The sequence below is a fragment of the Lygodium microphyllum genome, chromosome 6, assembly GCF_053477565.2.
Source record: "Lygodium microphyllum isolate KBCC chromosome 6, Lygodium_microphyllum_v1.1.10, whole genome shotgun sequence".
Lineage (NCBI taxonomy): Eukaryota > Viridiplantae > Streptophyta > Polypodiopsida > Schizaeales > Lygodiaceae > Lygodium > Lygodium microphyllum.
This window is the reverse complement of record NC_141140.1, coordinates 27,123,864-27,141,390: the sequence shown is the minus strand read 5'-3', so window position 1 is coordinate 27,141,390 and position 17,527 is coordinate 27,123,864. Positions and strand designations below refer to the sequence as shown.

The 17,527-nt window shown below is 44.3% G+C and overlaps 1 protein-coding gene and 1 pseudogene across 1 annotated transcript in view; one reads left to right on the top strand and one right to left on the bottom strand.

Moving 5' to 3' along the window:
- The first annotated feature begins 1,010 nt into the window (after window positions 1-1,010).
- LOC148034406 (uncharacterized) lies at window positions 1,011-2,142 on the top strand (annotated as a pseudogene).
- A 13,364-nt stretch (window positions 2,143-15,506) lies between these two features.
- Window positions 15,507-17,527, bottom strand: part of LOC148034405 (uncharacterized) — a 54,301-nt gene continuing 52,280 nt past the window's right edge. Inside the window, exon 4 of the mRNA XM_087680662.1 lies at window positions 15,507-15,755. Within this exon, the coding sequence (XP_087536788.1) occupies window positions 15,507-15,755 (249 nt within the window). The remainder of the gene's footprint in view (window positions 15,756-17,527) is intronic.

Here is a 17,527-nt window from a genome sequence, read left to right as displayed (position 1 = left end):
TCCAGTGCAAAAACGTCGTGGTGGCAGCTTTGTATTAGCAAATGAAAGGAATGCTCTAAGATGTTCTGGAGCCAAGAATGTGGATATATGGTGTGATGGATCTATTCACCCACATGATCAAACTTGTAGTCAACCAACTTTCTCAAGCCCAACCTCACTTCTCAGGTTTGTTGGAGATGGACAGGAAGGTTTGTTGGGCTACTGCAAATCAATTTCAGTAACCCCTACAGTTGAGAAAGAGATGTTCCAGGTTCAAAATACCCATCTTTGTCACCTTAGAGACCTTTGCAAGTTGCAAGAAGAAAAGCTCAAGCACCAGGAACAGGAGATCAACAAGCTAGAAAAGCAAGTTGAACAATACAGAATGAAGAAAACATCTATTGGTGGACCTCGGCAAAGGAAAAGAAAGTTGTGAAATGTAGAGGATCTTAAGGTTGGTTTAGGAGGACTCAAGAAAAGGATCAAAGCAATCAGGTAAGCATTCTGATTCTATGTACTCTCTTGCTCCTATGTGCCCTCTGATTTCTATGTGCCTTCTTCCCTCTGGCTCCTCCATACATTAACACTGGGGTTCTGCATGCAGGGTTGTATTGCAGCCTGACAAGGAGAATATCAACCCAAATAGCAACCCAGCAATGTAGATGAAACCTCCGATTAGCTCGAAGGTTGCAAAGGAACTACCGCAAGAGAAGAAATTTAAGGTTGTGCAGAGGGAGGTGGTGGATCAGTTTATTACCAAAAACACCATATCCATTGAGAATGTACAGAGCACTATGGATGAGAGTGGTATTAATCGAAAAGGATATGCCTTCTTACATAAGACTGTCAAGTCTGCATTCAAAGCTAAAGGAATCACTCCAAAACTTCTACCAACCACTACAGATGTTTGGAAGCTTCGGAAGAGACTTAACGAGAAGTAAAACAACTATGTTGGATCCCCGTACCACATTACAAATGAATACAAAGGGAAATGAGGCACTGTCAAATATGATGAACACAACAACATCTTCATGGAGTTGGAGCTTTTTCAGAGAAGGATGATTGAGTTTTACAATATCACACATGCTGAAACAAACGGTGTTCTCAACTTTGTTCTGAAGATGGACGAGTGTGAGATCCTGAATGATAAGAAGATGGAAAGAGTAGCCATAACATTGATGGATAGAGCAATGGGAAAATTGCCCAAGGATGATCCACTGTACTTCTCAGTACAATCAGAAATGAATCTATGGTGGCTCGGTTGCTTTCTTGTATGTACTACCAGGTCATTTTCTTGTGAATATAGTGTGGTTTATACACTCAATCTAATAAACGTATTATTTTGATTTGGTGTAGGTTTTAACCGAGGACCATGATGTCTTGGAATGGGTCTTCTGACAAACTCCCAGTCCTGATCTTATTAGTGGGCAGATGCGAGGGCAAAGGACTCTTACTGTTGGAGACAGAGGCACCTTTCAAGTCGTTTGGCACCTGGCCTTTGATTTAAAGACAGTAAAATGCTTATACAATTGCAATTGAGGAGCCTTGACCTTACCATGCCTGTACTGCATGGAGCCTACAAAAACCCTTGATCACAGGTGGTGGACAAAGCCACCCGACCGACAATTACTCGATAAGAGCTTCCGACATGTTTTTGATATACCATTGACAAATGTGCACATTTGTACTATGCATGCTCTGTGTCGTGTCATAGAGAAACTAATCAACCTATACATTGGGTTTGTATGGAAAATTAGAAATCAGTCTGAACACCATGATGGCATTGCTGCTATTGAAAAGGTATTATCCAGTATGTAGCTTCATGGAGGAAATGTTCAAATTGAGCAAGACCAGAAGCTCTCCACCAATGAAAAAGATCTTCCTAGAAAGGTTTCTATAGGTGGAGTGAAGGCAAGGCAATTCCTATCGAGACCACTCAACAACACAATTAAAAAGCGTGCATCCAACCATGTCAGCAGGATAGAGTACGAGCAATGGAGGAAACTACACATTGCAGTTAAGGACCATGAGGCTGCATCCAAAAATGCAAAGGCGGAGGTATGGCATGAAGTGGACAACATCTTCAAGATGTGTGACAAGGAGTCCTGGTCGACTCTGGACATCAAGGTTTTTCAAACACACCTTCAACAATTCAAAAAATAGTTTACCGCAGCCTGGACAGAAAACAACATAACACATTACATGGTAAGCTTCAAAATCTGGCCTACATCATTTTGCATCTCAGGATATAATTCTAAAACATATGATATTGTTGTATGTCAGCACATCATCTATAATCATCTACCATTCTTCATTCAAAAGTACGAAAGGAAAGGCAGTTCCTATCGAGACCAATCAACAGCACAATTAAAAAGCGTGCATCCAACCACGTCAACAGGATAGAGTAAGAGCAATGGAGGAAACTACACATTGCAGTTAAGGACCATGAGGTTGCATCTAGAAATGCAAAGGTGGAGGTATGGCATGCAGTGGACAACATCTTCAAGATGTGCGACAAGGAGTCTTGGTCGACTCTAGACATCAAGGTTTTTCAAACACACCTTCAACAATTCAAAAAATAGTTTACCGTAGCCTGGACGGAAAACAACATAACACATTACATGGTAAGCTTCAAAATCTGGCCTACATCATTTTGCGTCTTAGGATATAATTCTAAAACATATGATATTGTTGTATGTCAGCACATCATCTATAACCATCTACCATTGTCATAAAGGAAATAGCCTTTGTGAACTCTTCCAATGGTTCTACAGACGAATAATGCAATAGATTCACAAAGAAGAGACTCTACGTTCATCAAAGATTGTGCAGGCTTTGAGGGAAGTTCAATTAAAAAGGGAGAAGAAGATTCAAGCATTCAAAAACTCAAATGCTCTTCAATCACAACAAAGATGCAGACATGAACACCACTTTATTAACCATCGATAGGTGAAGGAACTGTAGTTAGATGCAGTGAACACATTGTAACCAAAAAGCCACTTACAAAGCAATGGACTATATTAACAATGTGTAATGAAATGTTGCGGAATACATCATACATCTTTTTGCCCCTCAGTTGGTCTATATTCTAGTAAAAGTTGATCTTGTTTTCTCTTGAGTCATATTAACTGGTTCTTTCCATAGGGTTCCAGCTGCTCACTGTCTTCTATTCCTAATGCTAATGAAAGCCCTACATAGGCACTAAAATAGCCCCTTATTGAGCATCGGGATGCAGGCTGGTAGCCAAAGACATCCAGGGCTGTGAACTTCTCTACCAAAATTACCTTCTCGTAGGTGCTAGGGATAGGCTGTCCACCGAGAAACCGGGAGAGTCTTTTGAAGAAAAATGTGGCCACAACACCTTCATCACTGAGGTTGTTGTGGTGCACTAAAACCTTCGATTTTGCAAGCCCCTTCAGGTAGTGCCTTAGAGCTGCATTGCGTCCATGGAACTCTCTTCTGTGCCTGATTAGAAACTCATCTACTTCTCCCAACAACCTCTGCAATAAACCAAATAGACCAAATCCGAATTACAATGAGAAGAATAAGAACCTCCACCATAATCTAAGAAAAGCAAATGATGAAAGCAAAGTAAATGTCACCTCCAGTTTCTCGTCATAGAGGAAGGTTTTCTCATTCTGAAGGTTCACACTACACATGCTCTCCCCTTGACGTTCCTCCAGGAAATGAGCAGTGCTTTCCTGCAACTTGTCATAGCCCATAACTTCCTGAAACTGCATGAACTCCCGCTCACTTGGCACTCTACCTTTTCCTTGTCTTCTTTCACCCTGTTGAACCACAAAAGGAGGCACTGACCTGCATCAAAATTCTCCTCTAGTGACAGGTCTTCCATATCATCGTTGGAAATGAACCCATCCTCCTCCTCTGCGCTCCTTGCAATTGCTGCAAGCATGAAGTCTTCCCTGATAGAGAACACCTTCTAGATGTCGCTGAGCAATAGATACTACTTTCCCTCAATTTGAAACTCAGGAAGAGTAGGTAGTTGAGCGAAGTGTCAACAACACCAACTTCCCCTGTGTACTGTGGAACCTTTGAAACTTTATTCTTGATATCTTTGAGACTTATTGCCTTGGTCTCATTCTCTTCCTCAGTAGGCGAGAACTCTTTCTCCACTCCGACTCCTTCAATGTCTCCTTCCACATCAGGGCCCTCATCCTCTGTCTCCTCTTCTAGCTCATACAACAACTCAACATTTGTATTGGGTAGATTCTTGTATAGACAATGCAAGTATAGGATGAACCCCATCTCCACTGACACAAGCTTGCAGTCCTTCTTGTGCATTGGATACCAAAACGGCCTATAAGGGCCCATCAGAAGGAGATAACGTTTATACAGGATGTTGTTCTGCTTCTTGTCCTTTGTGCAATTAAGGAGATGAACAGAGTCCCTCTGATCTGATGTCACCCGTCCTTTCTCTACATGGGTTTCAAAATCATTGAATTCAGTAGTGTAATATTCCATGTTCTCTCTGATGATTTCCTGATACGGCATGGTTGTGTTGAATATATTTACTAAATCGGGATAATACTCCGATGCTCCCGCTTCATTGACGAAGTCTATTGAAACCGCTTCACAATCTGCTGGTGTGGGGACTATAGACTTTTTCTTGCTTGTTGTTTTTTTGGGAGCGAGCTCTTGCTCTGGTTGGGACATTGAGAAGTCCACCTTTCGTTTGAGGGACAGTCCCTTGTCTTCTGTTCTAAAAGGCAGACAAGACTTGAAACAGCACTAGCTTCACACAGAGTGGAGGTTGAATATTCATGAAAACCTGTCACAACGTGAGTTTGCCAGTAGTGTGAGTTTCCAGTGAGAGGTGATACCTCCACAGTAGGCATCAGTGCTTGTAAAGGTTGAGCATACTCTATGACACGGGCAGAGTCTCCCTCCTCCTCAAATGAACTTGCTGGTGATGGTGCTGAGAAATCCACTACACGCTTTTTTGATGAATGTGCACAGCGACCGCTTGGCTTCCCTTTGCAGACACCTGAACCCTCCCCTCTTGGCAAAGCTCAGGGTTAAGAAAATATGGCCTCTTCCCACGTCCTCCTAAACCTGCAAGAACATAATTTCACGTTTGAAGCGTATACAGAAACAGAAAAGATTCCAAGACCCTTATGGACTCGAAAGTGCACGGCTCGTTTAACCAGACATAAACTATGGTCAAAATTCTCAGTGCCTTGACGTGCATAAGCGCATTTGTAGTCTTGATACGGTCATATGCGTGTCAAAGAGCAGGAGATTATGACTCCTATTGATCTGTGCGCGGGACGCCAGGTTTGAAAAAGGGGTCAAAATTTTGTGTGCTTTGACACGTATACATTTTTTTGACATTGTCACAATAGCCATTACGCGTCAAAGCACACAAATACTATTAAACAAATAATTTGGTATTAGAACCAGAGAACGACCACCTACCTTCTTGAGACATCTTTCTCGCTAATGATCCGGTCCACCAAGCTGATGATTGCAGCAAATTCCCTCCAATGCAGCTCTGATGAAGACTCTCTCTCTCTCTCTCTCTATTTGAAACACACGCCCTCTCTCTCTTTCTTTCTCTCTCTCTCTCTCTCTCTCTCTCTCTCTCTCTCTCTCTGTGTCGCACACAAATGCTTGCGCGCACACACACACAAACAAAGACACACACAGGAGGTCTCCCTCTCTCCCTTTCTCTCTCTATCTCTTTGTCAAAGGCATGCACTCTCTTTCTCTCTTTGTCTCTCTCAAATGCTTGCTCTCTCCAGGAAGAAAATAAAAAGGAGGAGGTAGTCCGGGTTCAGGAGACCTTAGAGGAGGAGAGGGTCAGGAACGCGCATAGATTGAATGTGCATATTACCGGGCTCCCCGAAGGGGCCTCTCCGGAGGAGGACGCACGCGGGCTATGCACCCGACTAGGGTACACAAGCATGCCCTTTACTCAAGCATGGCGTGCAGGACGAGATACTACCAGGGTCAGAGCTCTGATATTACATATGAGCACACCGGAGGACAGAGTCACTTTCTTTCGGAAGTGGATTTCGCTCCGAGGGATGACTGGGGCTCCCATCTTCATGGATGAGGACCTGACTCAGATGCAGATTGCACACAGACGAGCATGCATGCCACAGATACTCCAAGCACGTAGAGAAGGCCGTAAGGCCTTCTATCGAGATGGCCGGATTTTTATAGATGGACGCCCCACCAAATAGGGGGCGTGGCCTATGAGATGGGGCAGAGGACTGTACAGGAGACCTCGATACGTGTGGCAGTTTGGAACTGCAACGGCTCCCTATGGTCACGACCGGACAGACTTGAGGAGATTTTACCCGACCATGATGTTATATGCCTCATAGAGACACATGAGAGCCCAGAGAGAGGGCTCCCACACATTACAGGATTTGAGTGGGTATCTGCATACCGGGCTACTACTAGGCAGAGCACATCTAGGGGCTCAGGAGGGGTGGCAGTTCTATTCCGTCAGGGGATATAGAGACATATCCAGTTAGTGAGACGAGATGAGGAGGCCAGTTACATATGGATCAGAGTGCAGATATCAGATGAGAGATGGATCTATATGGCAGTATGCTACTTTTCACCACGAGGGTCCAGATATGCTACTACGCAGGGTGATATTCAGGCCAGAGATTCCCCCTCCCCTTATTCACAGCTCTCAGAGGACATTATTCTGTATTCTAGTTTGGGTGAGGTCTTCCTTATGGGGGACTTCAACGGGTGCACACAGAGCTGACAATGTGAGAGTTTTGATATGGAGCAGCCAAAGATCATGAGAGCATTAGACCCTGAGGAGTTGGGGATCAGTAGGGAGTCAGCAGATACTGGGCCAGACACCACAGGGTATGGAGGGCATTTACTTGAGCTTGGTAGTAGACATCATCTTGTTATTTATAACGGGATGGCACGATGGCCATATTCAGGAGGTCTTACATGCTTCCCACATGGGGGGGGCGAGAGTATTGTAGATTATCTGCTCAGACCGATCGATGGGATGCATACTATCGAGTCCTTCAGCCTTGGGAGACTTCCACTCGGTGCCGATCACACCTTTCTCAGTTTCTCACTCCTCACCTCATTACCATCACCACCTGCAGATATCATACCCCACATGCATACTACCATACACTTCACTCATGAGCTCTCACATGTTTACTCATAGCATCTGGAGGAGCACATCACGTCACTTGATCCATACGCACCCCTTGATACACTGACCACTAATATCACACGCATTCTGCATGATTCTGCTACACTCAGTTTTCCACATCACACATACACGCACCCCCCTCGGACTGGTACCATGCCACAGAATAGGTGGTATGATGATGAGTGCAGAGATCTACGTCGACAGCTACACGATTTGGAGGCCAGAGGAGAGATCACACACAGGCAGGCGCAGAGACGCATGCACCGCTTGACCCGCCGTAAAAAGCGAGAATGGGAGGAGGAGAGATATTGGGATATATACCACCTTCTTATGAGCAGAGATTGTGTAGAGGCATGGAGGCAGATCAGAGAACCACGCTCACCCACACCGATACATGACCCTGCAGTATGGCATGGATACGCGCAGAGTTTATATCATGTACCCACATAGCCGCTAATACCCACACCATGTACACCGAGACCATGTATTTCATCATTTTTCACCACTAGTATGGTGAAACATGCTATCTTACGGTTACAGCATGGCCGCGCTCGAGACCAGTTTGATATTCAGGCAGAGCATATTATATATGGCAAAGACACATTGGCTCCACTCATTGCTCACCTCTTCAACCGTGCATTGTCTGAGGGGTTCCCTGACTCGTGGACAGAGCACACCATTGTACCTATCCACAAGTCAGGGGATCCTATGTATCCTAACACATATAGGACCATCATGATTGGGCTAGTTTTGTCCAAACTTTATGGCACGGTGATGGAGGAGGAGCTCAGCACGCTGGCAGAGAGAGAGTGCATGCGCACACCCGGACAGGCAAGGTTCAGACGGGCATTTTCTACCATAGACCACATCTTCACTCTCCGTTGTCTGATCGACCAGACACGAGTGAAGAAATAGAGATTGTACTGTTGCTTTGTGGATTTCTGCAAAGCCTTTGACACGGTTCTGAGAGAGAGGCTTTTCAGACGCCTACTTGATCTGGGGGTGGATGATGACATGATGTGGGGTATTTATGCACTATATGAGCGGGTTACTGGCAGAGTCAGATGTCCGGGAGGTATATTAGATCCCCTTGTGAGCACCATTGGTGTGAAGCAAGGATGCCCACTCTCACTGACTCTATTTGGGCTATACATTGATGAGATAGCAGAGTTTATTCAACAGCGAGCCGGTGGAGGTATAGATCTCAGTGGAGCCACTGTTCATATCTTACTATATGCAGATGACATTGTGTTGGTCTCAGACTCAGCTCAGGGATTATAGTAGCATTTATTAGCATTGGATGATTTTTGCATACAGAGAGGCATGACAGTGAACCTTGGTAAAACCAAGGTTCTTATATTCCGTACATCAGCTCAGATACGCAGACAGAGTATTTTCATGGCAGTAGGAGGGAGTATTGAGGTCACTGGATCATATGTATATTTGGGAGTCACCTTTACAGCAGCTTCAAGGACTTTCTCGATGACACAGGCAGCTCGTGACCGCCTCACTAGAGGATACTCAGCATTGGCTCTTATGGAGCGACAGTGTCATCAGGCACATTTCCAGGAGCCCCCCACCAAGGGGTGGCTCTTTGATACTCTAGTCACTCCAGCATTGATGTATGGAGCAGCTATATGGGGGCCAGGCCTTGCCGATTATCTATGGACATTGATGGAGAGACCTCAGGTGATCATGATATCTAGATTGATTCGCAGCAAGGCCTCAGTCCCACATGACATTGTGCGAGCAGAGCTTGCCACACCGCCCATGCTAGTCGAGGCATTATTTCAGACAGTCTGCTTCCTACACAGATTTCAGGATATGGACAGAGATCTCATTGCATATAGAGCATATATGGCATCTCAGGAGATGGCTCGAGCGGGGGATACCACATCATGGTATGCACATACTAGAGCTTGGTTTGACAGACATGGGCTGGACATTGATAGACTCCCACCTCTTCTATATGATACTCAGGCTCCCACTTACACCCTCTCTCTCTCTGAGAGGAACAGAGTCATCAGACAGGAGATATGGCATATTTATATACAGAGGACATGGGTCAGCCCTGCACAGCCACTGCCATCGAAGATGGCACATTATTATACACAGTTCTTGAGGATATCAGAGCAGGGATTCATAGAGATTCCGAGATATATGCAGATCTATATGCCACATCGATTGAGAGTTCTTATTGGACAGCTCAGGGTATCATCACATCAGCTTATGATTGAGAGTGGCAGAGCCAGTGGCATCCCGCGGGAGGAGAGGATATGCCCCCTTTGCAGATCAGAGGTGGAGAGTGAGGAGCATTTTGTTCTCAGATGCCCGGCATACTCAGAGTTGAGATCTAGATACACATTGAGCAACTCACTTCAGGGATGTATGACTGATATGGATCAGAGATCATTTGGCCGTTTTCTGGGAGAGGCATGGCACATCAGAGAGCAGAGCACACAGCGGGTCCCAATCAGAGAGGGGCCCACCTAGACGATTATTACACAGTTCTTTTAGACAGACAGAGTGAGAGCTACTGTACCAGACCTCTGGGCTCACACTACAGCAGGCTGAGGACCAGCGTACCCGACGCCGCACGAGGATCCGTGGGTTTCGGACCCCACAGCCACACCGACAGGAGATCTGGAGGATTCTTGATCTACATCGACAATAGACTGAGATCCGACGACACTCGACACATTGGATCTCAGATCTCCAGTTTGCTCTTTCTCCACTGCCGATGTACCACATCCTGCATCCAGGAGGGATCACCTGCTATTAGCGACTTCGACGACTGCTACTACATCCCAGGATAGTATATCTCCCTACATCTATTATATATACACATCGCACCACTTTATCACAGCCGACAGTTGTTTCCCTATCATAGCCGACATTTGTTCCCCTTTTGTAGCCATTATCTGGAGTACCAGAGCTACATACGCACATACACATACACGACACTTATCACACTCACAGCACCGTATTTTCAGTTTCCAGTTTTTACCTTTTCATTCAGCACTTTTATTTTGGATAGCTGGACCTCATCAGTTGTATCACAGTTTGTCTCATAGGCCAGTTTTGGTCTTTAGAAGACGTTAATATAACTTTCTTTCTTTCTTTCTTTCTTTCTCTCTCTCTCTCTCTCTCTCTCTTTCGCATGCATACACACACACACACACAAAGCAACACACAAGAGCTCTCTCTCTCTCTCTCTCTCCAATGCAGTCTCTGTGTGTGTCTTGAATGCTTGCTTTCTCTCTCTCTCTCATGCAAAGCGGCGCATTCTCTCACTACCTTTACTGTACCTTACTACGGATCCCTCCGATTCCCTCGGGCCACGCGCCCATTTCCCGCATTAAATGCGATAAATCATCTTCTAACGGATCTGTACCATTCTCCCACGTGGGTTAAAGAGCCCGCATACATGCATTAAAGAACCGTTTTTAAGTTTTGACAACGTTGTGGAATAGACACAAAGAGATAGTCTGATAGCACGACACACAGAGAGATATAGCACGCCGTTTGCATTCCAGTGCTTCCACGTTGCCAGGAATCACTTCAAAATCAACAGTGCCCAGGGTGAGAGAGAGTGTGTGCGACAAAAACACAAACAGAGAGAGAGAGAGAGAGAGAGAGAGCACCACACACAAACACACAGAGACAAAGAGAAAGAGAGAGCCCAGCAGATAAACTCATTGCAAGGGAGCAAGAAGGAGTGACAGAGATGACCTTAGCTTGGACGGGTACACAACCAGGTAGATATTCTTGAAACAAACCATTTTCTTCTGTTTCAATTTGCTTTGACGCATAGCAGCATGTGGACCTTCAGAAGCCACTATGCACGCTAAAAACAATCATTTTCCAAGCATTTAAAAAGTTTTGCCCTTTGACGCGCAATCGCATCTCCACGGCCTGCATAAGGCACTATGCGCGTCAAAGGGCACTTGTTTACTGAGCTTAGAATACGTGTAGCCCTTTGATGCATAAGTGCTTGTAAAAGGCCTTCATAAGGTACTATGTGCGTCAAAGGACCCTCATTTGGTTAGGTTAGAGTAAGGATTTCCCTTTCACAAGCAGAGGCTCATAAGGCATTAGGCGGGTGCAAAAGCACCCAGTTACTTAGCATAAAAAATGTTTCACCCTTTGATGCGCAGACGGTCTCATTGGGCTCTTGGATGATGCTATGCGCGTCAAAGTGCACTTTAATTTATTATCAGTAAAATAAGCTCCCCTTTTTTATGTATACATCCACGCCATTGTGCAGGTCTAAATGGCAAGAATGAAGTCAACAGCAAGGAAAGAGAGATCTGGCCCAGGCATGGCAGCGAAAGCTGGAGCAGAGAAGGCATCCAGTAGGAAAGGAAAACCCGTGCATATACTGAAACAAAATAGGTACAAAAGGGTCAGCCAGAAATCTTACATCCTCAAGGAGTGTAGAGTGGCCCAAAAATCTACTGAGTTGTGCAAACTGAATCTCCCTTTCCAAAGGGTTGTATGAGAGGTTTGTGAGAACCGGGGAATGCAGGTTCATTGGAAGAGGGCTGCCTTGCTTTGTCTCCAGGAAGCTGTAGAGGACTTCATTATTGAGATTTTCAATGACCTAGCTCTTCTAGCTGCACACTCTAGGAGGTGGACAATCATGCTGAAGGACCTCGATACGTTGAAGAGGCTGCGGTGGAGATACGGCCATCTCTTGCACCTAGGTGACTTCGTGAACGCCAAAATGAGGGACATACTGCTTATCTCTCCTGCGAGGCAGCCTAAGGAATGGGGACTGGTTGATGTTACACATGATGTCAACACAAGAGCCAGAGTGGAGACCTTGGCAAGAAGGCAGAGGGCACAAGAAGAGAGAAAAGGGCTAGAAGCTAGAAGAGAATCTTCCCAAAAAGAGCAGGAAGACAGTACCCTCCAAATGGAAAAGGAAAACTCGAAGTATCTGGCTGGACTCAAAGGAGGGCTATACATACTTGTGGATTTTGAGAGAGGGCAAGTACAGCTGAGTCTTGACATCAGGGATGTTAAGATACTTATGGACAAGGAGGCGCATGTGTCAGATAGCATTCTATATGCCTACTTAATGTAAGGAACTCAGTCTTTTACTTAGTTTCAGAGCCAACGCTTAACTCCATTCCTTTTCATGTACTCTTTGTACTTGCTTGTGTAGGTTGATACAACAGACGCTTCTGGGTGATTGCCACCAAGAAGTATTCATCGGGAATCCACAACTATCGCAGCTTATGAGAACACCAAACGCACCGTTCTCTGTTTATCACACTTGGTTTCAATTTTGTAACCCTACAGAGGTGACAGTCCTCATCCTGCCATATGAGAACACAGGTCACTGGAGTCTGGCATTGATTGAGCTCGACAAGCTAGTCGTATGGATGCTCAATTTTGTTCCAGCAACGCGCGCAGAGTTTCAAATGTAAGTATACCAGATACAGTCTATTGGTGACTTGATTGCTGTCGTGAATGCTCCCTTTTTTTAATACTTAGCCCGTTCAGTATGTTGATAGTGTACAAAAATCGGTTTTCCAGATGTATTAAGAGACTACTTATGGCCCTCGGGAGCATGTTCGACAGTGCGGAACTTCACCGAGCGGATATCAAAGAGGTAAAAGTCTCTCCACAGAAGGATAGCTATTCATGCGAGTGGAGAGTGATGATCCACGCCGAATACCTGTTGCAGTCGCTCTTCACAGATATGCCTCTAATAAACAAGGTAATGAACTGCCCGTTCATCCTTGTATTTATTTAGTGCACTTTGAAGCGCATATTGTTGGTCAAGTTCATCAGACACTCATTATCACGTCAAGGTGCACAGAAAAATTTATCCTGCTGTTTACTATGCAGAAAACTGTGGAGGAGTATGACAGTGCATATGTTGAGAGATATAGGGCAAGCATGATACGCACCCTCATTGCTGCCTCCTAAGAGATACCGGAGGAGCAAGGTTCACCCTTGTCCGATGAAGATGTCGAGGAGGTACTGCCCAGGAGGGGGACCACACAGAGCCAAGGCTCTCCGAGAAAAGCAGAGCAGGAGTCAAAGATGGACATATTTGAAGATGAAGACAGCGGTGAAGACACAAAGAGCGAGGAGCAAGAGGAGGATGCTGAAACAAAAGGAGACGGTGACAAGGACGAAAAGGATCCTGATGAAGGTGACCAAGGTGATCGTAACCCGGATTTAGGAGAGGGTGGTGGATCCACAGAGGAGGGAGAGAGTGGGTGAGAAACAATAGGGAATGGTAGCACGGACAATGGAAGCAAAGGATGGGATGAAGACGTAAATGGAGATCACCAAAACATAGAAGCATAGGGAGGTGGGGACCAAGAAAAGCATGTTGATGAAGACAAGGTAGATCTAGAGGGTGGTGGGGACAATACTGTTGAGGACGATCCTATGGACAAAGTCCTGGGGGTTGGAGTCCCTGCGCCAGTGCCATGGCACCCTATTCAAGTGAGAATCACTTATACGTTTGAGTTTTTAAGATGTTTCAGTTATTTTGTGCATATTTTACCCATTCTGTTCCACATGTATTTATCATAGAGGCTTCTCATTTTGGACATCAATGCGCTGCTATTGAGGCGAGACTTCTCCCTTTTCACACAGTCAACCAAGGCCACCAAGAGAACGATGGGGGGCTGAACAGTGCTTCTCCGGCCACACTTGCTGGAGTTCTTGTGCTTCGTGCTGCAACGGTTTCAAGTGGGGATATGGTCCTCCATGACCTCCAAAAATCTTATGCCCTTATTAGGGATGTTACACGAAAATCTTTGTATTGCACCCTCATCGTTTAGGTTTATATATGCTCAAGATAGATGCATCGCTATCGTAGGAGGGAATAAGAAGAAGCCATCTATGCCCTTGTTCACAAAACCCTTTGTGAATCTGAATGTAGATTATGGCCCTGTAAATACACTTCTAATTGATGACACACTAGATAAGTGCATATGCAATGGTCAAAACACATTTATATGCCCCTTAGAATTCGATGGTAATCCCTTGACATGTTTTTTCAGACAAGGCTTATGCCATACCTGAAGAGCCTTCGCGAATCTAACCTTAATGTAACCCAATTCCTTGAGCAAATCCATTTTGACTATGGAGTTTTGCAATTTCTTGTAAATTTCAGGTTTCTATGGAGTTGTACAATTTGTTGTAAATTTCTACTTCTTTTGTAGTTGTACAATTTCTTGCTGTGGGGTTGTGTCTAATGGAGTTGCACATTTTCTTATCACTTTCTAGCTCTATAATATATTGTTACTCTCAAGTTTCATGTATGCAATTGTGTTATTTATGAAGTCTCCTGTTATGTTTATGTACAGAGACTACTTATATTAGATGTGAATGGGCTCCTCTTGCGAAGGCAACCACGCCCTTTCCAACCTACACCAGTGAACCATTATTTTACTACAGGACATTACGTCATGTTGCGGCCTAGTCTTAGGCAATTCTTGCACTTCCTGTTTAGATTCTTTAAGGTAGGCCTATGGTCCTCAATGAAAGTTAGAGACCTCCAAAGTGTAATTAATGTCATGTAGTTTGCTGGAGTAGATTTCTCCTACTTCAAATTTCTGTTGGATCGCTCATACTGCTATGAGGACCCATAGTACCAACATCCCCATCTACCTTTTGCTGAGATGGATACAAAACCTTTTTTTCATATTCCACATACAGTGGATCCATGCAATACTATATTGCTAGATGAACATCGTGAGAAGGGCAAACACAATCCCACGGAAAGTACCTTGTAGTACAGGGTTTCAATGCTGATCCACAGGATGACTACTTCAGGGAAATTCTCATTCCATATCTCTGGAGGTTGTATAACTTTGAAGGGAATGCGGTAGACTTTGTATGGTATAATGAATTACCGGTATTGTCTTTGTGACTATTTCTGGACTTGGTTTTCACACTTAATAACTAGTATCTTATATGCGTTGTGTGTGCCTATACTGTTAGTCGCTTCCAAAAATAATACGGAGATTCTCATCAACAAACATAATTGCTTGTAATTACCAAAGTTGTCATCATTAGAAGATGTAGATCGAATACAAAGGTCAATCGCTTGCAGCTTGCCAATGGCATAAGCAATAACAGTCTTGTTTTCAGAATCAATAACTAGTACCTTATATGTGCTGTCTATGCCAATGTTAGTGATTACCGAACTTAAAACGGAAAAATGTACTTCCAAAATAAATCAGTTCAGTTATTCTCATGGAGAAATGAAATTGTTTGTAATTATGAGGGTCGTGTTGATTACAATACATAGATTGATTACAAAGGCAACTTGCCAATGACAAGACCAAAAGTGTGGGCACAGCCCTAAGGCAATAAACATATGGGTATAAACCTATCAGGCAATATACACTTTACTGTCTTCTAGGTCCTTGCACTTCATTTGCATCTCTCGTCTCTTCATCACACGCCTTCCATTGTGCATGAAGAAGAAGTCCATTGGTAACATATGTGGTGACTCCTCATGTATATCCACACGTAATTGATGTAGTGTGTTTTCTTGTCGTAGACTGATGATTGTAACGAGAGTGCCTTTCTCATCCAATACCTCAATGTCCACTACTTGGTTGTCCTCCAAGCTAGCAGACTCTTGGTCCATAGGCACAAGGACTCCGCCAATGTAACGTTGCTGACCATACCAAAATGACATAATAAACGTCTGTGTTGCAATCATGTATTTCACTTGGAGCATATCCAAAGCAATTTGGCAGTGCACCTGTTCAACCTGCATCATATACCAGCTTATAAAGTAGCTTGGCTGAGAGAGTGATGTTCATGTTCCAGCAAACTAGCATTGTCCTTGTCACCTTCACATCAAATGCCCTGAATGTCAAGATTGTGGGAGAGAAGGAAGGAGTCTCACTTGTAGCTTTCTTGCTTGCACAATGGGGGAATACACACAAGGGTGGAGGCTGAAAAACAGTTTTCCTCTTCTTAGTTGTGTAAGCCAAAAGAACTCTAGTACAAAGAAATAGAAGAACCCTATATATGGGTCTCAAACCAAACTCAACTAACTAAGGTGGCATACTAACTGAGCCACGAACTAGAGTAGATAAGGATAGCTATCATGTAGCTATTATTCATGGGCGGTGTACCAACCGCATCTACAACTGACAAGTCGGTGACATAAATGCACAACGGTCACCCTGGCATATCACGAGTGGAGCTCGATATCTCAACACTCCCCCTCGAGCTCCAAAAGAGAACACATATCCACTGGTAGATCGTCTATCAGAAATACTACCAGCCCAATCAGCATCAGTGTATCCATGCAACTGTATCTGAACCCCAGTCTCATAAAATAGTCCATACTACAATGTGGACTTCACATACCTGAGTATGCGTCTAGCCGCATCCAAATGTGGTTTCCTTGGAGCCTGCATAAACTGACTTACCAATCCAACAGCATAGCTCAAATCTGGCCTGGTAATAGTCATATAAATCAAACTTCCTACTATGCGTCTGTACATAGTAGGGTCTTCTAGAAGCTCACCTGCATCTATGCTCAGCTTCACATTTTGCTCTAAAGGAACTGAAATAGGCTTACAGCCTGTCATCCCATATTTGGACAGCATGTCCAATCCATACTGCCTCTGCAAGAGCTGTATCCCACTTGGTGATCTAATCACCTCAATGCCCAAGAAATAACGTAGCTCTCCCAAATCCTTCATCTCAAACTTTTGCTTCAATAGCATTTTCACATGAAGGATATCTTCATCACTGTCACCTGTCATAATCAAATCATCAACATAAATGACAAGTAGCATAATACATTTCTCTGTTTTTCTCACATAAAGTGAGAAATCTGCCTTGGAAATCTGAAAGCCAATAGTGACAAGATACTGTCCTATCTTGTCAGACCATGCTCTAGGTGCTTGCTTCAAGCCATACAAGGCTTTCTTCAACCTGCAAACAAACTCAGGATGAACAGCATGCACATAACCTGGTGGCTGCTCCATATAGACCTCTTCTTGCAAATCACCATGCAAGAAGGCATTCTTTACATCCATCTGATGTAAAGACCATCCCTTTGATGCAGCCATAGCAATGACTGCTCTTACGGTTGCCATCCTTGCAACCGGACTGAATGTTTCTTCATAGTCAATGCCATATGTTTGTGCATACCCCTTGACTACTAATCTTGCCTTGTATCTGTTCACAGAACCATCTGCATTGTGCTTCACCTTATAAACCCACTTACAGCCAATTGCATTCTTACCTTTAGGCAAAGGTACCAATTCCCATGTAGCATTTGCTTCCAAGGCATCCATTTCTTCATCCATGGCTTTCTCCCATTTTTCTTTTCCCATGGCTTGCTCAAAAGAAGTGGGTTCAGGTTCCTGTATCACCTTGACCATA